The 26,363-nt window shown below is 43.9% G+C and overlaps 1 protein-coding gene across 1 annotated transcript in view; it reads right to left on the bottom strand.

Annotated features, from left to right (window-relative positions):
• Positions 1–26,363, bottom strand: part of DCC (DCC netrin 1 receptor) — a 1,200,544-nt gene that overhangs the window by 636,584 nt on the left and 537,597 nt on the right. Inside the window, 1 exon segment of the mRNA XM_063128256.1 lies at positions 2,395–2,679. Coding sequence (XP_062984326.1) covers positions 2,395–2,679 — 285 coding nt within the window.

Raw genomic sequence — 26,363 nt, forward strand, 5'->3', positions numbered from 1 at the left:
TCCAGCTTGTCTGCCTCCGTCTTGAAGTGTGGAGCCCAGAACTGTATGCAGTACTCTAGATGAGGCCTAACCAGGGCCGAATAGAGGAGAACCAGTACTTCACACAATTTGGAAGCTATACTTCTATTAATGCAGCCCCAAATAGCATTTGCTTTTTTTTGCAGCTCATTAGACACAAGCACATCCAGAAGGCTGTGTATCAGCTGGCTCAGCAAAAAGAGGTTGCTGTGAGAAGGCTTCATCCTGATTATAATCAAACATGCCATGGACAGCTTAGTTATTCAGCTAGAAGATGATGACCTGAGAAAGCATAAAGTCTTCGACCTCATTTGTGTCGCTCAGCGGGAGGTAGACTGGATATTGAGGCAACTCCTAGGCCTCATGATCATATGTTTAGATTTATTGGGAAGAGTCTTGGCAGTAGGCCAGTGCTCTGGCAAAAATTGATGAAGCCAGGGGGAAAACAAGCAGCAAGAATATGAGTCACTTTGTCATTGATATGGGGGGAGGGGGGATATGCGATACATCACACAGACATCTCCTTTAAATGGACAGATTTGTTCAGACCTGACAGTGTCCATCTTTTGGAGGTCAGCAATGATATATCTGCCTGAGTGTTGTTCATACAGGCCTTCTGTACTTGTTGAAGTTGTATTAGGTCTTGTGGTGAGCATGGTGAGCTCAGGCATCCATCTCTTGAGCTAGAGGTCAGGATGCTGGAGAAATCCTCAACGGAACTGAATGACACCAGATTCCTGAGAATCCAACCTGCAGAATCCATAGCAAACTGGCTCTCTCTGCCAGTGCAGCTTGCAGATTTTGGCATATATATTTTTCTCTGTAAAAACAGCAAGGTATCCAAATTGCGAGTACAACTAGCATATCCTACATTTTAACAGGGAAAAAAATGCACTGAAATCCGCAAGCTGTGCCCACAAGCTGCCAAGCCCCAAGGCGGCTAGATTTCCCTGTGACGGAGATCCCCCAGAATGGACGTTGGCAGATTTGCACATCCCTAGCTGTAGGCAATCAAGTCCATAACATGGTCAACACAAGTGGTCTCCTCCAGAAGGGATCTTAGAGTATCTTTTCAAGACTACAGCTAACTCTGAGGCCTACACACCTGCCACAAGACTCCAGCTAACTCTGGGGCCTACAGACCTGCCACACACCCAGGTCACAACAGTGGACCACAAGATCCCTTTGCGCTGTGATGGGTCTGACATTCTGGCCACTCCCATCAATGCTGTACCAGCAGATGGGCTGAGCTGGTTGTATTGGTCAGCAGATGGATTGCTTGATGACTGGATCCTTGCTGCAGACCATGCTAAATCCTGTGAGCTGTAGCCAATAAAGAGCCATGGTGCCACCAAATGTCATCATTACTCAGCTCACTGGTAGAAACATGTGTGTTTGTAATGCTCACCTTTATAGCAAGCTTGATCTCTGTCTTACAAATTCTTTATTCATTTTGGAACAGATTGTGTGCTTCGGAGCGTGCACAGTCTACATCTAAATTATGGCTTTTCTGTGTGCACGCTGAGAAAGTTGGTTTAACCTTTTCCTTTCAGGAGGAAATCCGATGATGGCACTTCAACCCTTTAAGGAAAGGTTGGGATTTGAACTTTTTCTTCAAACCAATCATGTTCAAAGAAACAGCCACATTGGTTGTATACTCCTCCTACGCTGATCCTTATCTCTCTCCTCCATATAGATTGCCAAAGCAAACAAGCATTATATACAAAGGCCATAAAAAAACAACTAATCAGGAAGGGGTATTTCATGTGGTGATGCATGATGTGATGACACGCTACACGATTCCAAACTACAGCTCCCCACATGCAGTTTGATACTGCGCATATACAAAACTGATATACACAGAATTCCTCACAGATTTGCTTTTATAAAGATCACATTTACATGATGCATGCTCTGACCATGTGGGGAGACCCCGCAAGCCTCAATACAGGCACATCCGCTCATAATAACTTAATCTGCAAAAAGACGTGCATTTTCATGGGCAATGGAGTGTGTTTGGGAATATATTCACATATTGTTAGGTATATTTGCATTATGAGCTGCATTTAGTGCCATCACTGCAAGTCACATGCTCACACAGCCGCCCCTTCCAGAAACAAGCATTTCCGCTCATTGCTCTCAGAAGTGCTACATCATTGCTGCAATTGGAAGGGGTCACTTGCAGATCAGAAATGGTGGGGCTGCCTGCCTGCAGACCAGGATTGGTGGAGCTCGGTGTGTCGGCATGACCAGTGTTCATAGAATCATAGAATAGTAGAGTTGGAAGGGGCCTATAAGGCAATTGAGGCCAACCCCCTCGATGGCCTTATAGGCCGCTTCCAACTCTACTGTTGGATCTTGCCCTTCGCTTCTTACCTGACAAAACTCTGACTTCTGCTTCATTTCCAGTTCTCGAACTGGCAGGATTCTTCGCAAGGCATCTATAGATCCCACCATCCCCTGGTTGAATTCGGCTGATTTGTAAAGATCCAGAAGGCAAGACGGCTACGCGGGTATCGCCAGGACTCAAAACCAAATCTTCTTGGTTCCTTTGCCAGTGGATTGAAGGCATAGGTTCTCCAACAACTTCACATTTTAACAAAATGGTGTCTCCTGTAAATGCTGTGACCGAGTCTGTCTGAGAGAGAAACCTCAATGGGCCTGTGGAAACAGAGATAAAACAACAATTCAGTAAGCCTCTAAACCTAGGATTCTTTCTTTCTTTCTTTCTTTCTTTCTTTCTTTCTTTCTTTCTTTCTTTCTTTTCATACTGGTGCAGTTTTAGTTAACTGTTCTTCAATGTTCAGTCATTTATTTAGTAAGATTTTCAGTCTAAAATTTGAATCCCCATGAGATTATAAATAAAATTCAGCAAGATATAATTAAAAGTACCACACTACCAAGTCAGAAGATTAAAATAGATCAATAAAACAAAACTAGTCCCAACAAAACATTCAATAAACACTGGGAGCGATACATTGGATTGGAATGAAAGTGATTCAAAGCAGGAGCTCCCAAATCAACCCATCAAAAGGTTTAGATCCTGGAATAACAATATTACCTTGTAACAGTAGTGACAATAGACGCTCTTAAAATATGAAGAATCTGGAAATGAAGAGCTCACCTCACATGCTCGCTGAGCTCTGCCTTGGTCCCCCATATGGTCACCCTAATTCCTGGAGGACAGGACTACCAAATGGCTATTAGTCTTGATGGCTACATATTGCTTCAAGTATCAGACAGTAGTATGTCTGAATACCAGTTGCTGAGGAACATGAGCAGGAGGGCACCATTGCACTCATCAACACTGTAGCAGGCATAAACACGCCACCACCTTGTGCCCCTCCTTCTGCTGTTGCTATCATTTCATATCTCCCACCCACCCATCCCCATGCTCTCTATAAAGCTGCCACTATTGACAGACTTTGTATTTCTGGGCGCAAAGATTACTGCAGACGCTGACTGCAGCCAGGAAATCAGAAGACGTTTACTTCTTGGGAGGAAAGCAATGACAAATCTTGATAAAATAGTTAAGAGCAGAGACACCACACTGACAACAAAGGTCCGCATAGTTAAAGCAATGGTATTTCCCGTAGTAACCTATGGCTGCGAGAGCTGGACCATAAGGGAGGCTGAGCGAAGGAAGATAGATGCTTTTGAACTGTGGTGTTGGAGGAAAATTCTGAGAGTGCCTTGGACTGCAAGAAGATCAAACCAGTCCATACTCCAGGAAATAAAGCCAAACTGCTCACTTGAGGGAATGGTATTAAAGGCAAAACTGAAGTAGTTTGGCCACATAATGAGAAGACAGGATACCCTGGAGAAGAGGCTGATGCTAGGGAAAATGGAAGGAAAAAGGAAGAGGGGCCGACCAAGGGCAAGGTGGATGGATGATATTCTGGAGGTGACAGACTTGACCTTGGGGAAGCTGGGGGTGGCGACGGCTGACAGAAAGCTCTGGCGTGGGCTGGTCCATGAAGTCACGAAGAGTCGGAAATGACTGAACGAATAAACAACAAAAATGACAGCACTATGGAGGGCCATGTTGTGAGAGCTTGCCCAGGTCTCATGAGACCTAAGCGAGGCTCTCGCAAGCTCTGCCAAGTCCCCTGGAGCTACTTCTTCTGGCGTCATGGTTCAAGGCGAGGAAAGAAGAGGTGGGCTGCTGCTCCAGAGAGCCTCTCCAGCTGCTCTCTCACTGTGGTGGAAGAGTGGCTGGTAGGGCTCTTTAGAACAACTGCTGGAAGGTGGGCAGTGACAGTGACACCTTCTGGCAGGAGGGGGTGCAATTTGCCTCCCCACCACTCTGCCGCCTGATGTAGTTGCCTCACCTTGCTTCATGAGTGGGTTAGGCTTAGTATTCATGCCCTACTGTTGGTCTTGTTTCAGAACTGAATGCTGGACTAGATATGCCTTTGGTCTGATCCAACAGGATTCTCTGCATGTTCCTCTTTTTTGTCTTTATGGGGAACATGCAAAGAGGAAGCTTGTGAATCTCCATGTCTGGAGCTTGCACCAATGCATTTGTGTTGTACCCTGCTTTGATCCAGAGGGAGAGGCGGGTAATAAATAAATAAAACTATTATTATTATTGGAGTAGTCCAAATTCCTTCTTCACGAGTTTTGCCCTGGAACTGCAAAATCACCTCTTCCTCACAATGTGCAACGTTGCTCAGAGCTTCTTCTGCTGCCTCGCCTGTGTTCATGGAGGCAGCCCTCAAGAAACAAAGTCTTCCACAACTCAAACTTTGCATTGTGCCTTTGTCCCTTCGGGGAAGATTGCCTGCCAACCAGGATCTCAGAGAATGCTCACTACACCTGCTTTAAACTATAATCGAAAAATGGCACGCAAGCTTGGTTTGCCCTACAGCTTGGTTGGCAGCCTATCAAGATCCCCATCTCCCCCTCCCTACCTAAGGCCTAATTATTAAGTAATTAAAGTTCATTTAATAAAAAAAGGCTTATCATTTGGGGGACAGACATTGGGGTCTGGAGCCTGTGCACGTCTATTAAATATGCAGCAATTTAGTAACACTCAGCGCAATCCCCTCAGGAGAAGTGCTTGAAAATGCTTTGTTTGTTTCAAATTAAAGTCTGCAAGGTTATTTAACAGAAAGGGAAGGCCCGTTTCCCCACCCGTCCCCTCCCTTCCCTCCTTCCCCTTTCAATTTGCACAACAGCTGAAGGGCAGAGAACCAAAGTAATGGAAAGGAGCTATTTGCTTCAGTTCGGTTCAGATAGTGCCAAAGGGAATGAAGGAAAACATCGAACTGGAGAAGTCAGACATGTTGCAAACCTTTCTTGAATTCTAGCTTAGTTTCTCCCCACCCCGCGTCCCATCCCCATTAGGATGGAACTACATGTGGGGGTTGAGGCACTCCTGCTGCACCGAGGCAAGATTCAAAGTGCTGGTTATGACCTATAAAGGCCTATGTGAGTTGGGACCAGGCTACCTGGAAGACCGCCTTCTCCCCTACGAGACTGCCCGGTCCTGAAGATCTTCTGGAAAGGCCCTTCTTTCGACACCACCAGCTTCAGAGGCATGTTTGGATACGAGAGAGGGCCTTTGTGGTGGCCACACACAGGTTGTTGAACAGGGAAGCTAGGTTTGCTCCATCTCTGCTCTCCTTTCGCCAACAGGTAAAGCAAAGACAACTTTATTGAAACTGGCCTTGTAAGTGGTTCTGTTGGGTTGGTGGCAGCTTGTAACAATATTTTTTTCTGTAATTGTCATGTTTTTTATTGTATTTTAACGTGTTTTATTGATTTAACCTGTTTTAAATTGCTTTTGTAAGCTACTTTGAGTGCTGCTTTTGGTAGAAGGGTGAGGTATAAATCGAAGGAAGGAAGAAAATCCGGTTTCAGGTTTAGTCCCTGGAATCTCAAGCCAAAATCCCTATAGAAGAATCAATACAGAGCTACATTTTCAAAATGCACACAAACTTGCTTTAGTCAATGGGTATATGCATCCAGAAATGCATATATTAAAGTATACATCATAAAAAGGCATATGGATTTCCATATAGATTTTTTGAATAAATAAATAAACAAATTGCAAGGGCATGCAGAAATGGGATGGAAGGAGGCTGACCTCAAAAACAAACAAACTAACAACTCAGTGATTTTGGTAAGACCGAGATAGATGGGTCCCTCAAAAATGTCATTCAATGTTGAGCTCTGCCTGTCTCCTCAGTAACAGGTGCAAGGACACATCCAACCTGAGCCTGCACCTGATAGTCCTTGAAATTCTTTCTTTCTTTCTTTCTTTCTTTCTTTCTTTCTTTCTTTCTTTCTTTCTTACACTTATATACCGCCCCTATAGCTAGAGCTCTGTGGGTGGTTTACAGAAATTCTAAAATTGAGATAAAAACAAGTATACAAAATTTAAAAATTTAAAACACAGAACATACACACATAAAGCATTAAAAAACGTTTAAAAAAACTAAACATGTGGGTGATTAAGATGTGCTGCCATATGCCTGGGCAAAGAGGAAAGTCTTAACCTGACGCCAGAAAGATAACAGGGGGGATTCTACACGTCGTACTAAGGGCGCTTCCAGTGCGGCCCCAAAGCGATCGTGTAACTTGCCTGGAGAAGAGACGAGGAAGAGGCGTCCTTGCCGCCACCCGCCGCCACCCACCTACCTCCGACCTGGCCGGGTCGGAGAGCTCGGCGGAAGAAGGCGGGGTAGAGATCAGAAGAAGCTCTCCACCCCGCCTTTTTCCACCGAGCTCTCCATCCCGGCTGGCGAGGAAGTAGGTGGGTGGCGGCAGCGGCAGCAGCAAGGACGCCTCTTCCTCGTCTCTTCTCCAGGCAAGTTACACAATTGCTTTGGGGCCGCACTGGAAGCGCCCTCAGTACTACGTGTAGAATCCCCCCAGGTTTAAGTCCAACTGAGGCAAAGTAAAAGGGTCAGTCCTTAGGGGCCTGGGGGTTTTCTGATGGGAGGAGATATCCCTGAGAGGAGTTTCATTTCTCCAGTTCAGATTCATTGTTGTTCATTCCAGCATCTGTTCACAGACTGCATGGTGGCCAAAATTGTGGACACTTCTTGAAATTTTCATGCTTTGCAACTTCGCATGCTTATAGAAAATGTTCTGTTTCACGAAATTCAAATGTTTATATATCAATCGAAAGATAATTTAATGCTCAATTCAATACAAATAACAGAATGGAAATATCTGCAGTATAAAAAGCTATGTTTACTTTAGCCTAAAAACAAACACAGGTGTGATTGAGTGAAGAAGCGGATTGGAATTGCAAACCCTACTGGCCAATCACAGTCCTTGTTCTGGGGACCAATCACATGGCACTAGCTGCGATACATCACGTTTCAAGTTGGGGAAAGTCAGTTTTGCTGTTTGTTCTGTAACTGAAGCACAATTGGAGATTGTGTGAATATTTGAAGTATTTCTCAAATTAAAAGTGTGCGTACGTACGTCATAAATAGAGCCATTGCACCAAAGAAAAGAGTTGATTGGACACCCAGGAAAAGAAGCAGGATTGTTGTATTACGTGATTCGGGTCTTTCAATTGATATATAAACATTTGAATTTCGTGAAACGGAACATTTTCTGTAACATGCAAAGTTGCAAAAATGAACATTTCAAAAAGTGTCCACAATTTTGGCCACCACTGTATATATATACACACATATACAGATAGATAGATAGATAGATAGATAGATAGATAGATATAGATTGCAAAAATAATCCGTAAATAATTCCCTAAGAAGATTTGCAACAATATACGTAATTTATTTCAGCACGTAACATTCTCTGAAGTTCAGGAGGACCTGGCTGCTCTGGAGAAGGATTACGAAGAAGTGGGACAAGACTCTGGCAATTATGGGTCAGACGCAGAAGAGGACAAAGAATACCGAATATCGGGAATACAGCTGCCAATTTGGCTAGGACCTCTTCCTCACCCCCCATCCCTTAGCATAGCTAATAAAATTGATTTTATCCTGGTTGTGCTTTTATATTGTATTTTATATCATGTTTTTATGCTGTTGTTTTTGTACTTTGAATGGTTTTATTTTTTGCGAACCGCCCAGGGAGCTTCAGCTATTGGGCAGTATAGAAATGCAATTTATTTATTTATTTATTACATTTCTATACCGCCCAATAGCCGGAGCTCTCTGGGCGGTTCACAAAAATAAATAAATAAATAAATATTTAGTGTATTGCCCCCCCCTCCTTCCATTTGACTTATCCTTGCATATATTTTCCAGCATGGCAGATATCTCAGCAGAAACATGCATGTTTTTCTGTGAATTTGGGGGATTTTTTTAAAAAAAATTTTTAAAAAGACAACTATGTGGAAGTCTGAGGATTCTGCACGGCTTGGGGAGGCTGGTCCACAGCAGATTCTGCAAGTCGGATTCTTAGAAATCCAAACTCATTTTAGTCCATCTCAAATATCTCCAGCATATTTATTTATTTATTGCATTTATGTACCACCCCATAGCCAAAGCTCTCTCTTAGTGCTTCATCACACCAGCGTTATGCTCCACTATCCCAGTGAGTTCAATGCAATCAGCTCACATGACGCTTGCCCTAAACTCTGCATTCATGGTGAAGAACTCCAATGTGCCCTGCCGTGGTTGCACTTGAAAAGCCAAAAAAACCCGGAGAAAATAGGAATGCAGAAAGAGCGATTCTTATTATACGCAGAAGGATGATGTGGGGCAGTGCCGACCAGCCGCCTCCCTCGGTAGCCCCCAAGTGAGCGTGCCCAGGCTGAGCCGCCCCTGCTTGCCCATTGTTCCATATAGAATCACAGAACAGTGGAATTTCTATGAAATTCTTTCCTGAATCTAGTATGATCTGGTGGTATTTTTCTTCTTCTTCTTCTCCCAAGTGCATATGTGGTAACATTCAGTGTCTGGGTCAAAATCCTAATGGAACAGCTTACTCTTTCTGCCTGATGGAACCCCAGTCTTGGAGTTTCACAGAAGCATTTCTCACGGCATCTTGTCCTAAATAGATCATCCCTGTGCACTATTAAACAATTGATGCATCCCACTGAGAATACTACAGAAAATTAATTGTCCGCTGCAGGGAAAGAACTCTGCATTTAGTGCTGGATCCATTTCAGACCTAATAAATTCAAACATTTTATGAATTGGCAGTTCTGAGTCCTGGAGGGATACAATGCAGAAGCAACAGAAAAGAACCTGGTCTTTTAAATAAATACTCTTAAATAAATATAATTTACAGTTAGGGTTAATTAATTTATAGGAGGAACAATTGTCTACATGGTATCCTTCCAGCTGATGCAAGACTCGTCTTTTGAAAAACTGTAAGCAGGAAATCCCAGTGGAAGTAATAATGTTGATGCAAAGTTTCAAGTAAATCTGTTTCCAGAGAGAAAATATGTGTAATTCAGATGTCTGACTTAGAAGAACCTACTGGGAGAAAATTGGTGTTAATTATATACATTTAAGAAACACTCTTATAATGGAAAGCTAGGGAATTTATATTCTACCAATTAGGATTACTTAGGCCTAATATACACCAAGCAGGATATTGCACTATGAAAGCAGTATGAAAGCGGTATATAAAAGGCAGGAGCCACACCAAGCAGGATATGGCATTATAAAAGCACTATATGGTATGTGTCAATGGGCCCTAATACTTGTCAGTGCACTTCAATACCGCTATAAAGCAGTAGTGTGGCTCTTGCCTTATATATACCGTTTTCATACTACTTCCATAGTGCAATATCCTGCTTGGTGTAGATTAGGCCTCAGAGCAGACCCATAGAAATGAATGGAACATCATTTAGACTAACATTAGATTGAATCCAGTATTATTATTTTTAAATCCCCCCAAACGTTAGCTGCATCTTGTTTGAGGCTTTTTATTTTCTCTACATCAGACCTGGCCTGTGTCCTGAGCTTTATAATATACTCTGTCTTATTTTGATTGGATTACTGAAACAAACATGTTTTCTTTTTTTTAAAAAAAAAAAACTTAGTTTTTTCAGCTTTTATGCTGCTTTGTTGACTTGCTGGGTATCACTCAGTGTGACCAGTAAACATCAAATATGTTTTTCTGGCTGAATATTTATGCCACAAGCAAAATAACTTTCTTTTGTGAATTAGCCAGTTCCACGGTCAGTTTCATGTTGCCTTATCTTGGATTCCAAGTGTTCTAGCAAAAATAGCCTCTTTATTTGAGTTGATAACCTCCCTGGAAGAGCACTGAAAATGATGAAATGTAGCTGTTTGCCATTTGTATCTTCCCGGAAAATCACAAGCCAACATTGTTGAGGAAAATGGCAGCTCACTAAGAGGATGGACGGTGATGCTGGATGACATCTGGCAAGGCCAGGTGTGGGGGAGTCCTTCCACCCCTCTCTGTTAATTACAGCAAATGAGGCCAACCCAGATCGTAAAACTAGATAAAATCATTCTTATTTATTTATTCATTTATTTATTTTTATTACATTTCTATACCACCCAATAGCCGGAGCTCTCTGGGCAGTTCACAAAATTCTTAGAAATGCTTGGCCTATAAATAGTGAGACCTGCAGCCAGAAATGGACTAATCTGTCAGCTTTAGATTCTCTCAGGGCTCATCTACACCAAGCAGGATATTCCATTATGAAAGCGGTATAGGGTATGTGTCAATGGGCCCCAACAGTTGTCAGTGCACTTCTATACTGCTATAAAGCAGTAGTGTGGCTTTTGCCTCTAATATACTGCTTTGATACCGCTTTCATAGTGCCTCAAGCATGCTATGGAGATGGAGGACTTAGCTAGACCTAAGTTTATCCCAGTTTATTTTTTTTTTAATTTTTTTATTGCACTTCTATACCGCTCCCATAGCCAGGGCTCTCTGGGCGGTTTACAGAAATTCTAAAATTAAGATTAAAACGAGTATACAAAATTTAAAATTCTAAAACACAGAACATACACACATAAAGCATTAAAAACTGTTAAAAAAAACTAAACATGTGTGTGCTTAAGATGTGCCACCATATGCCTGGGCAAAGAGGAAAGTCTTAACCTGGCGCCGGAAAGATAGCAGCGTTGGTGCCAGGTGAGCCTCATCGGGGAGATCATTCCAAAGTCTGGGGGCCACCACCGAAAAGGCCCTGTCCCTCGTTGCCACACTCTGAGCCTCTCTCGGAGTAGGCACCCGGAGGAGGACCTTAGATGTTGAACATAGTGACCGGGTATATTCATGTCGGGAGAGGCGTTCCTTCAGGTATTGTGGTCCCAAGCTGTGTAAGGCTTTATAGGTCAAAACCAGCACCTTGAGTTGGGCTCAGAAACATACAGGCAGCCAGTGCAAGCAGACCAGAGCAGGTGTTATATGGTCGAACCTTCTGGTTCCCGAAATCAATCTGGCCGCTGCATTTTGCACGAGCTGCAGCTTCCCGGGGTCATCCCTGTTCATGTAAATGACACATAGGATATCCCGGGAATAGGCAGGGATGACCCCGGGACAATCCTGGGATAAACCTTAGGTCTAACTAAGGCTGGAGTTTGAGCAGTTAGGATATGCCTCCTCGCTTCTGCTCACCAGCATTTGAACAGGGTTCCTTTCTCCCAGAGGGCCTCTTTCCCATTTTCAATGGTATGTGAAGCATTGGTTTTCCTCCAGTAAGGCTGGGAACTTTAGTCTCCATTCCGGTCTCCAGCAAGAAAATATGATCTCTTGAGTTCCACTTGCCCCAAGCTATGTTCTGGGGCTGTTGGGCAATTGGGAGTGTCGGAGGCATGTACAAAGTGGTGTGTGTGTGTGTGTGTGTGTGTGTGTAAAAAGTTTCAAGCCTCTTTTGGGGGTGAATAGAAGGGTGATCATATTGTATGAGAGCTTTGGCTATTGGGTGGTATAAAAATGTAATAAATAAATAAAAATAACAAATTTATATCTGAGCAAACAGGTTTAGATACATACAGAAATTGTGCACGGCTTCATTTTGAAGGCTAAATTCTACAGGATCATATTGGTGGGGGAACCCCACCATATGCATCCCAAGAAATAAATGTTTATTAATCTGTCCAAGTTGGTAGATTTGCTTTAAGCCCAGCAACCCATCCTTCCTTTGAAGCTGAACAGATAATGTTCAGTGACAAAATATCTATGGGGGGGTGGGGTAGGGGGATAAAAGAACAACTTTTAACTTTTCTGTTGCACCAACAGGACCTGTTAATACAGAAATCAGAGAGTATAAATCTCTTTATCTTTCTGTCAGCACTTCTTGTAACGGCGCCAGTGGCCAGCAGCCAGTAAAAAAATAAATAAATACAAAAATAAAATAAAATACCAGGATTCAGGCCAATCACCAACAAAACCATTTCATCTGCTTCTCAAACACGAAGTAAGCAGAGAACAAAAGAGCAAGTCTTTCAACGGCAGGAGTATCCAAGAGGGGCTACATATCAAAATCTTTTTATTATTATTAAAGAACCATAAAAATGGGCTTTTATCCTTCATGTATTGTGCATCAGGAGCTGGATGGCAATGAAATAGCTTCAGTTTGTTCCGGTCACGAGTAAAGTTTGTGTCCAACTGCTTTTGTGCCAGCCAAAGTGTTGTTTTTCTTTGTCCCCACTCCGACACACACACACACACACACACACACAAAACACACATTTCATTGGAAAGTCTTTAGACTAATGGGCTAATTGTGTGTGTTGGTGCAGCAGCAGCTATACCTACAGAATTGTGGGTTGCGTTTTTGTTGATCTTTTGTAGTGTGGTACTCTAAATTATTTTATTGTCATTTTTAGGGGTGTGCTCAGACCCCCCGATCTGCCCTGCGGGCCGATCCAAAAATTTCGGATCAGGCCTGCTCCGCTCCACGCCGCTCCGCCCATAGTCCGCTCCTCTTCGCCGCGGAGCTCCGGCTCCGAATCGGAGCTCTGCAGTGGAGGGGAGTGGTGCCAGGTAAGGCCCCCCTCCCTCCTCTCCCTTACCTGCAGAGCCCGGTAAGGAACCAAGGGGGAGGGGGGCCTTACCTGCGTCTGTCCACGGTCCCTCGGCTTCTTCAATTGAGCCCGTGGCTCAACCAGGAAGTCTGGGCCGCAAGTGCGGCCTAGACTTCCTGGTTGAGCCACGGCCCCAATTGAAGAAGCCGAGGGACCGCGGACGGACGCAGGTAAGGGAGAGGAGGGAGGGGGGGTTACCGGGCCCTGCCGCTGTCGCCACATGGGCGATAGCGACAGCGGCAGGGCCCGGTAAATCCCACTTACCTTTCTTGCAGAGCTCTGGATCGAGGCGAAGGATCCGCCTTCACCTCGATCCTCTTCGCAACGCTCCACCGGCCCCCCAATCCTCTTCGCCTCCGCTTTAAGGGGAGGCGAAGCACCCCCCTCCGCTTCTAATTCGCCGGTCCGATTAGAAGCGGAGCACATCCCTAGTCATTTTAATGTTTGGTAAGCCACCCTGGGGACCTTTTAAGGACAGGGTGTAAATCCTTTAAATAAGTAAATGAACGTAAACAAGACAGCATGGAACGTCTATTGCACATTTGCCTCTCTTGATTCTTCTATGCAAGTACTCCCCCACTTCTGTTGACTGGCAGCTCAATCCAACATGTGTTTACTCCCAAATAAGCATGTAACTACCAGCAAGTAACGCTCAGTGAATGCAGTGAGATTTACTTCTGAGTAAATGGGTTGGATCTAGATGTAATCATTCTTAGAGTAGAGGCATTGAAATGAATTGGATTTGAGTTAGTTCCATTGATTTGAATGCCTCTGCTAAGTATGACTCAATCTGGAGCCTACCAAAACATTATTTAGGATTGCACTATTTATCAAAGCTACCCCTGTTCCAGTCCAGCTTCCTTATGTATTATATCTTAATTAAATTGTGAGCTAGCTGTTTGGGATATGTTGGTTTCATTATTATACAGTGCTGTAATGTTTTCTCCACACCAGAGCCAAATTCAATATTGGTGATGTATTTATGTAGCCTTCTGCAAAATGGCAACCTTCTGATGTGTTGGACTGTAACTTCCTTCCATAATTCCTAGCCAGCCACACCCACACACACCCACACACCGATGTATGTCAACGAAGAAATTCCACCAAGCTTAGATGAGGACTCTCTAGGAAGTGTAGTTAGGAGCAGGTTTGTAAGAGTAGATTTAATACTCTGCAAGTATTATTATACTTAATTAATTAAATTATACTAGAGCTGCAGCTAATAATTTCCTGGTTTGATTTTGGGGCCAAACTTAATTCCTTTGGCATCCCTACCAAGAGAAGATCACAAATTCATTCACGTACCCATATGGCACTTTCATAGAGGGAGAGGCAATTTCTTGACCTGGAGAGAATGTGGTCAATTGGCTTCAAGGTGCTTTTTATCTACATAACTCCTAATATTTAATAACACCCCCATCCAAATGCAGTTCAGCCACGTTCTCCTGCAGGAACGAAGGCCAGATGTACACCTTGTGTCAAATCATTATGAATGTGGAATAAAAAGCAGGATATAACACTAAGGGCATGTCTACAGCTAAGGGTGTAGAGTAGGGATGTGCTGATTCTTGGAGCGGAGAATCAGGAGCGAATTGGCCTGCTCTGCCTTGCCCAGAGGCAGAGTAGAAGCGAACTGGGGTCCTGGAGAAGCATGGCGAAGAGAAGCGGCCATAGGAGAAATGCTTCTCTTTTAGTGGAGCGATCCGACCACCATTTTGGATAATTTCGCCCATAGGATTGCATTGCGGAAAAGATTAGGGGATAACTGTGTTGTTTTTAAAGCTATCTTTCTGAAATTTCGTGTGCTTAGAGAGTCATGGCTGGGGGTCATTTTGAGCCTACTCTCAGCACCCTGCGTGGTGTGGTTCACTTGCTATAATTTTTTAAAAAATAGGGTTAAAAAAGCGGGAGAGGTATCTTTTTGAAGTGCTGAGAGGCAGATTCAACTCCCAGTCATGGTCAACTAATGAAGCAACCTCCAATCCCAAAGTTAGAGGAGGGGATAGGCAAAACGGGATACTTAGTAACTTGGGATACTGGGAAACTTCTCTTTCTTAGTCTGAACGGACTTTTCCCAGTGTTTTTTAAAACAGTAGCCCCACCAAATGCACAAACACAACCTGAAATCATATACTAAGCAAATAAATAACAGATAGGAAACACAGCACTGCTACCCACCCTAACCTTGGTGAACAACTGAACAGATGTGGTGCAAGGGGATGAGGTCCCCTAGGGCTTGTGGATGTGCCCAGTGCACTCCTGCCCTTGGAGGGTCATCAGAGCCCTCCAAAGAGTAACCCAGTGGAGAGACTGGAGAAGCTAATGCCTCTCATGTGTTGAAGTGACAAGTAGCTTCTTAAGACTGGTACTTACTTAGGGCCAGTCAAAAATTGGCATATCCCCCTCCCCCTGGGCACGTCCACTTTCCTCTTACTGGTAAAAGACAGACATAGCCTTTTTAAAAAAATTCTTCTTGTTGTTTATTCAGCAACACTGCTGCTTTTAATTCCACCCCTCCTTTGTTTATTAATTTATTTATTTATTCCATTTTATATTTACACCCCATAGCCCAAGCTCTCCTGGCTTTTCCTCTTCAGTGAAGTCAGGCAGCCTTTCATTGTGGTTCAACTCCTTATTGTTGTTGTTGTTATTATTATTATTATTGCTATTAATATTAATTAGTACTGCTATTATTAACGTTACTATTGTTGTTGTTGTTTAATAATGGCTGTGATCACAGTGCAGTCAATCAACTCTGAAGCAAGGATCACAAAGCTTTACTCTTATCCTCCTAGCCTCCTAGTTATGGGATGCAAAAGAAAAGGCATCTCTCTGTGCTGCTCCCGCCTCACAGGGATGGTTTGCATTATTGGCTTTGAAACTATCCTTGGCTCACTTCCTTGTGCCCCCAGAAATGTCTGCTGCCTGCCTGCCTGCCTTCCCCCCGGGGTGCTGCTGTGGCAGGGCATCTGCCGGGACGGACTCCCCCATACTAGATCTATGGCATATCTCTGCCTGGCTCTCTGCCCGTCTGTCCTCCTCCTCTGTGACCGCCTCGCAGGGATGGTTTGCAATGCGTTACTGCTGGCTTAGACAGGAACAAGCCATCCTTGGATTACTCCTTGCGCCCGTCTCGCAGGGTTGGTTTGCAATGTGTTACTGCTGGCTTTGAAAGAAACAACAAGCCATCTTTGGCTCACTTCCTTGCGCCCACCTCGAAGGGTTGGTTTGCAATGCGTTACTGCTGGCTTAGAAAGGAACAAGCCATCCTTTGCTCACTCCTTGCGCCCTCCTCGCAGGGTTGGTTTGCAATGTGTTACTGTTGGCTTAGAAAGAAACAAGCCATCCTTGCCACACTTCCTTGTGCCCCCAGAAATGTCTGCTGCCTGCCTGCCTTCCCTCCCTCCTCCCCTGCCTGCCTCGCAGGGATGGTTTGTGTGTGTCTTGCTTTGACTCAGGGGATAAGTCCTTCCTGCGCTCACTTAGACTTTTTGAAGTTCCAAATCAATTTTTCAAGTGTGGAAGAAGATTCATATTTAGGTTTATCTACTACCCAATTCATGGCATGTTGGGATTTCCTTTTAAATGGCCCCATTGAGCTGTCTGCAGCTTTAAATCCCTGAGATACTGGGGTGTCCGATTTTCAAAAATTCCCCAAAAATCAGGGGAGGCTTCGATTGGCTTGAGTCTTGGCATGCATGTGTATACGGGCATGAGGTGTCATGGTGCCTAACTTTCTAACGTGAAAATTGATGGAAATATAGAAAAGGGTGTTTGAATTGGGGTTAGGGGTGCTGCGTTGGAGGTTTAAGCCCCCCCGAAATCAGGGGATGATGGAATTTGCTTGAAACTTGCCATGAATGCGGATGTGCCTGCTTCCAAGTTTTTATCTGTCAAAATGTCGGAGAACAGTCCGTGTCTGAAAATGGGGTGTCCGGTTTTCAAAAATTCCCCAAAAATCAGGGGAGGCTTGGATTGGCTTGAGTCTTGGCATGCATGTGTATACGTGCATGAGGTGTCATGGTGCCTAACTTGAGGTTTCTAAACAGAAAAAATGTTGTAGGCTTTTTTGGATTTCAATGCAAGCCTATGGGGGGGGAAGAGGAGCTCCGATCCGGATCCGGAGCTTCGCAGCGAACCGGAGCGGACTATAGGCAGATTGGAGTGAAGCGGACCCAATCTGGAAGTTGCGGATCTAGAAGAGAAGCGGATCGGGGGGGGGTCCGTGCACACCCCTAGTGTAGAGGGAGGGAGGGTGGAGGATCATGGACTTACTTGCTTCCACAATCCTTCCCCAGCATCTTGACGGCTGTGCAACATCCCAGAAGAGAACAGCGGCCACCATTTTTCCCCCTGGAATGGAGACGGAGCACAATTGCGCTCCAGTGCATGCAAGTTTTTTAAAAAACCCATTGAAATGTTCCCCCCACCCCCGATGGGCACGGACTCCCCCTCTATAGCTCTGTGCCCATTTTAGGAGCCTCACTACTTGTGGGGAGGAAGGGAGAAGCAGGGAGCAGGTGCCACACTTCCAAAGGTCCTTGGGACGGTCCCAGGACCACAGGGGAAACTGGGATAACTAGGCAACCAGTTATCCCACAAAAATGGAGGGGTCGTCCCTGGTCGCCCTGGGATCCCCTGTGCATTGTTTGGACACACAGGTACAGTCTAGGGACAACCCCGGGGGGGGGGGGAAGGCTGGTGTAGACATGCCCTATGAAAGCAGCATTTGGAATGTGGACTGTGCCCCAACAGTTATCAGTGCCCTTCAATACCGCTAAAACGCAGTATAGTATGAACATAATCAGAGGAGCATTTTATTCCACACTCATTACTGGGCACTCACGGATTTTTGCAGGTCCTATTCACAACAGCGTCCATGTCCTGCACACCTCCCACCCCTTCTAGCCTTCATGTGACAAAAAAAGACCCCCGGTAAATGTGATTTAATTTCAGGGGTAAAACTTGCCGTTCTCAAGTTCTCCAGTAACCCATATACAAAGCCATACTGACTTCGATATTGCAGGTAATATATAACCATCAATATATTACCCTCATGACTAGTAGCCACTGATAAACTCATTTGTCCTGTCCTTTCAATAGTATCACTTCTAGACAGAAGATGACATAATGCAGTCTGACAAAGCTTAGCTATTAGTATTATTTCACTTAGAGAGCTGGTGATAATCCATTCCAGAGTCAATACCTGTTAAAAATGCAAGATCCTGCTAAGGGTGTTCCTGTATCTTTATTATGTTTCCCCACAAAACAAACAAACAAAAACACTCAAATAAATCAGTCATAACCTTCACTACTGCTACGTTACATGGATATTTTATACTGCACCATGTCTGACTTGTCATTTAGGAGTTGTTGTTATTGTTTTAATTAGTTGCTAAGGATGGTGTAGAAATGAATCGACTGCATTGCCTTCATGCATTTCTGCCATTATTTTACAGGGAAAAATATGGTTTCATAGAGAAGAATATGTAAACAAAGTATTTGCGTTTTGCTGCTCTATACATCATCAGATGGAGATTAGTGGCAGCACCAGGGGCAGAGGGGGTATTGAGTGGGCAAAGAGGGGGTGCAAAGTGAATTTTGTGAGGGGTGAACTTTATCCCACATCTTACTTCTCTTTCAGAAACCTCACCCACCTGTTGAGGAGGCTACCTCTGACATCTTTGCATGATTAACTGGACCTATTTTGCCTCCACTTAGAAAAAGGTTTACTTTCACAGGTATACACATTGACAAAATACACCACACTGTAGCCAAGGCCTAGGGTACAGCAGTGCATAAAACAGGTGAATTCAAAGTCACTATGTATTGTCTAAAGAAACGTTGACCAAAAGTCTTGGCCCTGAATGTAGGGATGGCACAGATCCCCTCATTTGCCCGACTTGGACCATGCTTAGTCAAGTAACTGCATGGTTGCCCAATCTCTCACCGAGCCACCATTTTGCATAAAAATGGTGACTAGGCCTTTTTCCAAAAAGCCCATTTGTGCAAATTGTAGTCATAAAAGGCGAGTTTAGGCAGGATTACAGGCAAACATGGTCCACAATTGGGAACAGGAATGAGATAAACTAAGCTTTGAATTGAAACTCAGGCCATAGCTAGACGGGGCGATATCCTGGGACGATCCCCGGTATCGTCCCTGTGCGTCCACATGACACACAGGGGATACCGGCCGCAGATCCGGATAATCCCTCCCTTGCCCCGGGATCTCGCCCTAGCCTTTGAGTCCACTTTTTCCACAGTCTCGGACTGATCCCAAGCCTGCAAAATGTATGTGTGGACGTCGCAGTTTGTCCTGGCTCCTCACAGTTACTCACGAGGAGCCAGGACCCGCACATGGGGTGCAGAGCTCCTCAGGAGCTCTGTGCCCATCGGGGGTGGGGTGGGATGAGCGGAATTTTATAATAATAATAATAATAATAATAATAATAATAATAATAATAAGCTTTTGCGCACAAGTGTTCGTGCACTCTTCTTCTTTAACTAAAACAAAAAACAAAATGGCGGGCATGACGTCCTCTCCCCGAGGTCATCATGTGCTGCATGTAAACAGAGGGGGAGATCTCACAATAAAAAGATTGCAAGATCATCACCCCTCCATCATGCAAGACCCGATAGGTCTAGCTGAGGCTTCAGAGAACCTCAATAAGCTCAAACCTTCTTTATTGTCTCAGACCTGCCTAAAAGTAGCCCATTCCTCATTTGGGGAGGAACAAATGGCCCCATGAAATTCGGGGCGAATTTCACCACAGGATTGGATACTGCACCTTGTGTGACACCTTCCTGCAAAAGATATGCCAGATTGTCTTATTACATTCATTTTGTTACCCCATAAATGATGGTTTTAAAAGTGTCGCCAACAGTTTTATAGGGGATTCTTCACTCCTTCTGGTTTTCAATACATTCTGCTGATTTTAATTTAAATGCCACCTTATATTTTATATTTTATCGTGAATATACAATTAAGTAGGGTGACCATATGAAAAGGAGGACAGGGCTCCTGCATCTTTAACAGTTGCATAGAAAAAGGAATTTCAGCAGGTGTCAATTGTATATATGGAGAACCTGGTGAAATTCCCTCTTCATCACAACAGTTAAAGCTGCAGGAGCTATACTAGAGTGACCAGATTTAAAAGAGGGCAGGGCTCCTGTAGCTTTAACTGTTGTGATGAAGAGGAAATTTCACCAGGTGTGACATGCATACAAATGAAACCTGCTGAAATTCCCTTTTCTATGCAACTGTTAAAGATACAGGAGCCCTGTACTCCTTTTCATATGATCACCCTAAATTAAGGAATAAATCACCCCTGTACAACCCAAGTAAATCAGAGGAGTACCTAAAGACCATGTCCATTTGGGAACTGGAAGGTCTTAATTAGGATATACATTCTACACAAACAGAGGCAAACATATGTTGCGAGATGCAGTCAAACTTATGATCTCTGGGAAGTGGTTGCACAAGCCAGCTCAAGGGTATATATTTTATTCAAAGATGCACTAAATAAAGTACAGTACATTAGCAAAGAAATTAATTGTGTAATTTTAGCTGTAAAAGCATATTAGGGGATAATCAATTATGTATCCCTTTAACCAAATAATGGTGAAGGATTTCGTTATTTATGGTCAATGTTTATGCTGAAAGAGGATGCTCTAATTACAAGATGATGATTATTTTCTCATTGGTACTGATCTGCCTCATTAGCACTATAATCCCTTCCCTTCATCTTACAGACTGCTGGTAACCTTTCTGATGACTTTGATATTAAAATTACCCACTTAGGGAAGGGCCTTGTGGGCTTGTGAGCATTTCCTAGGAGGGACCCGGAACCCTCAATGGATTTATTTATTCTGTGTATACAAATAGCAAAGTCACTTTTCTGAATATGAGCCTTATGAAGCCAACCCATGCAAACCCTAGCATCAACCACACACAAGAGACAGCTATTGGCTAGGGTGACCATATGAAAAGGAGGAGAGGGCTCCTGTATCTTTAACAGTTGCATAGAAAAGGGAATTTCAGCAGGTGTCATTTGTATGCATGTCGCACCTGGTGAAATTTCCTCTTCATCACAACAGTAAAAGCTACAGGTGCCCTGCCCTCTTTTAAATCTGGTCACTCTAGTAAAGCTCCTGCACCTTTAACTGTTGTGATGAAGAGGGAATTTCACCAGGTTCTCCATATATACAAATGACACCTGCTGAAATTCCCTTTTCTATGCAACAGTTAAAGATACAGGAGCCCTGTCCTCCTTTTCATATGGTCACCCTAAATACTATTGGCAGGCTTGTTGGGAGGGGGGACACCTAAAGTTTTGCAAGAAATAATATGGGGGGCAAAAGGGAAAGGTAGCAACCCCTCCCCCCAGCTCAATGCTAACAAACTATTGGGATATGGAGCAGAAAACCGGGCTGAGGAGAAATGCAATGGGATATCCTGGGAAAAGGCATGGCTGGCTGGCTGCAACCTTCTGAAGTTTGCACTGCAACATTTTGTTGCAGGTCCCACTTACTTATGCTATGTAGTTTTGTCCGGCTACTTGTCCCACGATTGATCCCAACATCTCCAGGTAGGGCTGGGAAAAACTCCTGCCTGAAACCCTGGAGAGCTGCTGCCAGTCAGTGTTGATAATACTGGGCTACATGAACCAAGGTTCTGTCTTATTAGAAGGCACCTTCCTATGTTCCTAAAGTCTTCAAGCAGAGGCTGAACTGCTTTGTCAACATCAGCCCAGTGTGTGGTTGCTGTAAAGAAGGAAAACTCCCATGTTAGACATTATTAGAAAACGAACCGAGAACATAACTGCCAGTATCATACTGCCTTTATACAAATCTATGGTGCGACCACACTTAGTATACTAATCAGTTTTGTTCACCAAAATATCACCTAAAAAAAAATCACCTAAAAAAATGATATTATAGAGCTGGAAAAAGTGCAGAAAAGGGCAACTAAAATGATCAAGGGACTGGAGTATCTCCCCTATGAAGGAAGCTGGAAAGTTTAGCTTGGAAAAAAGGAGGGGTTTTTTTTGGGGGGGGGAACCTGATAGAGGTGTACAAAATTATGCATGGTGTGGGGAATGCGGATAGGGAGACATTTTTCATTCTCTCCCATATTACTAAAACACAGGGTCATCCCATGAAGCTGATTGGTGGGAGATTCAGGACAAATAAAAGGAAAGACTTCTTCACACGGCACATAAACTATGGAATTCACTACCACAAGATGTGGTGATGGCCACCAATTTGGATGGAGGTTGGATAAATTCCTGGAGGAGAAGGCTATCAATGCCTACTAGTCCTGATGGCTAAGTGCAACCTCCAGTATCAGAGGCAGTAAACCTGTATGCACTAGTTGCTGGGGAACATGGGTGGGAGGTTGCTGTTGCACCATTACCTGCTTGTCCCTGTTCAACAGTTGGTTGGCAACTGTGTGAACAGAGTGCTGGACTAGATGGACCCTTCAACTGATCCAGCATGTCCCTTCTTATGTACTTATGCTTTATGGATTTCCTGCATTGATCAGAGGTTTGACAAGGTGACCTACACAGCCCCTTCCAACTGTATGAGTCTCTGATATGCAAAGAGGCAAAGCCTGTTCTTAAGTTACAGATTCTAATTTGGCCCACAGCCTCGCTGCTCATCTCTGCTGTCTGCACTTTCAGAGAGTACAAAAGTACTTTCAGAAATTCTGCGAAGCAGCTTTGTTTACTTTATACTAGACCAATTAAAATTATTTACAGTGAGGAAAGTCTTACCGATTTAAGAGTTGGCAAAGCACAGGTCTATAGATTTACCTTAAAAGAATGGCTTTATGCTTTGTACAATATTTGATGGAAAGTCCCTTGGACTCATTTTATGTTGGTCGATCAAGACAGCTTGATTTATAATCTCTCTGTCTCTCATAAAGATCTATATGTATACAGACCACAAATAAAGGAAGCTAGGCTGATAATCACATGCAGAGAAATGGGCTTGTTGAGTGCTTTTTCAATGCATTAAGCAAATCATAATACACAAACAGTCACCATTGTTTGAAGGGGAAAACAATAAAGCCATTAAGAAAGCTTGTTCATCTTGTTTGGCTAGGAATGTCTCACCTGCTTTTACCAGTTGGCATGGGTGGTGGGGTAAATGAGCAGACAAGGATAAAATGAGGCAAAGTTCTAAATCTTGTTGGAAACCTAAGCACATGCGCCTAGGTTCCCATTTGGCTCAGAACTTGTCTTCCATTCAACAGAGGGGGTGAAGCGGGAGAGACAGGGTGAGCAATGGTTGAGAAAGTGGGCTGGTATTCACGTGAAGGAGAAACAGATGAATAGGGATCAATTTACATGAAAAGCTGAGCTACAGAATAAATACAAGTGGGACTATGTCTCATCTGTATAGCAAAAGTTGTTCAGATTGTGTAAAATCTGTTCCACCTTCATTTTACTGATTGTCAGGTGCCTTTCATTCCATCATCCGCTCATTGATGGAATCAGATTTTGTTTTTCAAATTTTCCCAATTTGTGCAAATCCCTACCAAATATGCCCCCCCATCCCCGAAAATGCACAAATCCCTCTATGCACATTTTCATGCTTTAGCCTACAGGGGATATGTGCATTTTTCGTCAGTGATTTTTTTATTCATTTATTTTACATATTTTCTATGACTAAATTTGCATAAAATTCCAGATTTTTTTTTAATAGTCTGCAATTCCCTGGAATCTGTGTGACTTGGAAAAAGCTGGTCTGCTGCAGAATCCGCATGTTGGGTTCATAGAAATTTGGATTCATTTGGTTTTGTTGTGGATTTTTTCAACATTCCTAGAGAAGGACTGCATGTTCAGTCCCAACCAAAATGTTATGTAGAACCTCCAGGATCCTCACATGTTGAGTGATGACTCCTCCCATAGGGAGCCTGTGATGCCCCACCCACCTGTGTCACCTTGGCTTCACCTGAGATGCCCACAAGCTACCTGACAGGACTATCCATGCTTCTAGCACACAGGACCACTTCCATCCCCCCCTGTGCTAATGACGTGTGTGGGGGTTTGGGCCTCCTGCTGCTGCTCCTGTCTCGCCTTTATTCTTTAGGCCCCACATCTCCACAGCCCAGCAATGTAGCCCTCAGTTTCTCATTCCACTGCCGCCATTAATTGTTTTCTCTTCTGTCACTCCTCCACAGACCACACCAGTTGTTTTAATTAATTGGAATTTATTAACATAAGTGTGTGTACATAAGCTTATTGGTTTCCTCAGTTGAAATGCATATGGTTACAAGATTCTAAGTGTATTGGTTTCTGTCAGTTCTTTCTTACAAGGTTCCACTATAGATGATGATGATGATGATGATGATGATGATGATGATGATGATGATGATGACATATATATACCACCTTTTTTCCTCCAAGGAACCCAAGGCGGCGTACATAATCCTCCTCCTCCCCATTTTATCCTCACAACAACAACCCTGTGAGGTAGGTTGGGCTGAGAGTCTGTGACTGGCCCAAAGTCACCCAGTGGGTTTCCATGGCTGAGTGGGGACTAGAACCCAGATCTCCTGACTCCCAGTCCAACACTTCAGCCACTACACCATCATCCACTTCCCTCATATAATCATCCACTTCTCTCTACCCCACTTCTACCCTTCACTTCACAGAATCCTAACCCATGCACACTCTCTGTCTCTTCTCCTACCCCTAACTAAATTGTCTATATATAAAGCTACATTTCTCCAGCTCGTCCCACTCTCACACAGCCAATCCAAGCACTCGCCCTCAACCATCCAATCAGCACTCAAGCTTTCAACCCCCCTTATGAACCCAACCTGTGGATACAAATCGTAAGTACATTGAGGCCTACTTGCTTCCTGGAACTTTATACATAATGTAAACCATTAACCTTGTAGATATTTACATTTATGGCCTATATGGCAGCAGAGACTTCTGTATCCACGGAGGCTCTCCCACATGATTCAGAACTCTGATTTTACAGAACTCTGAATTGTGAGCAAAATCTCCATGAACACAGACTTTCCTGTAGTGATGGGCAAACGAGCAATATTTGAGATCACCAGGATTCTTCAAACATTGCATTGCCTTGCCATCCATCTCGTGCCCAATTCCAGTCTGCGTTTGCAATCATTGCTTGCTCCGCACAAACAGGAAATCTCTGGGAATCGCCATTTGCACAATTTCCCTCCATGATTGGGGATGATTAATCTATGGACGAAATTTGCACAAATCAAACTGGAAATCAGGAATGGGATGAACATGAGCACATGTTCCACAATTTAGGAATGTTTTTCCTTGACATATGTTCATGTTAGCACTGGCCAAAAATGCACATTTCCCCCATAGGCTAAAACATGAGAATGTGCATTTGGAAGGGGATTTGCAATTGGAGCTCCAAAAGTGCTCACACCTTTTCTGAGGAAAAATAAAATTCTCAGGCATCCCAACTTCCCATCTCATTGTGTGAGGGGGCAAGAGGAACTGTGCAACCCCCAGCCAGGGCTAAACATGTGGTATCCATGCTGCTTCTTAAGGTAAGCAACACTTGCATAGGGTTATTGCCTCTGAACAAGAAGGTGGCCCCACTTGGATGACAGACAAACGCTCCTCCATGAATTTGTTGAATATCCCTTTAAATGCATCTAAGGCAGGGTCTACACCACTGCTTTGTAACGGTATTGAAGTGAACTGACAACGGTTGGGGCTAATGACACATTCCATATACTGTTTTCAAACAGCTTTCATAGTATTATATTTTGCTTGGTGTAGTTCTGGCCTAAGACAGTGGGCACCACTATATCTTCTGGCATCCCATCCCATTCATTATACACTCTGTGAAGAAGTGTGTGTGGGGGGGAGGGTTGTCCAGGAATTCCAGCTCAGTGGGATATCTCGTCCCCTACATACAAAAAGTCCAGTTCCTTATACATGCAAAAGGTTCAAGTAGGGCTGAGAAAGACCCCTCTGAAAACCTGGAGAGGCAGTATGAGAAGACAATACTGTCCTACAGGGCCAATCTCTTGAGCAGGAAGCTTCCTGTGTCCCTGCATACCACCAAAAACTATCAGTAGATGATTGGTTGGAGGGACAGAGTGCTGGGATGCCATGCATGGCCATCCGTAATGGAAGGGCAGTGTTTGCCCTCATCCAGACCTTGCATGTAAGTATAGAGTCCACTAGGGTGACCATATGGAAAGGAGGACAGGGCTCCTGTATCTTTAACAGTTGTAGAGAAAAGGGAATTTCAGCAGGTGTCATTTGTAGGCATGCAGCACCTGGTGAAATTCCCTCTTCATCACTACAGGCAAAGCTGCAGGAGCCCTGCCATCTTTTGTATCTGGTCACTCTACAAAAGAGGCCAGGGCTCCTGCAGCTTTATGGT

This window comes from Elgaria multicarinata, chromosome 6, assembly GCF_023053635.1.
Source record: "Elgaria multicarinata webbii isolate HBS135686 ecotype San Diego chromosome 6, rElgMul1.1.pri, whole genome shotgun sequence".
In the NCBI taxonomy this organism is placed as follows: Eukaryota; Metazoa; Chordata; class Lepidosauria; order Squamata; family Anguidae; genus Elgaria; species Elgaria multicarinata.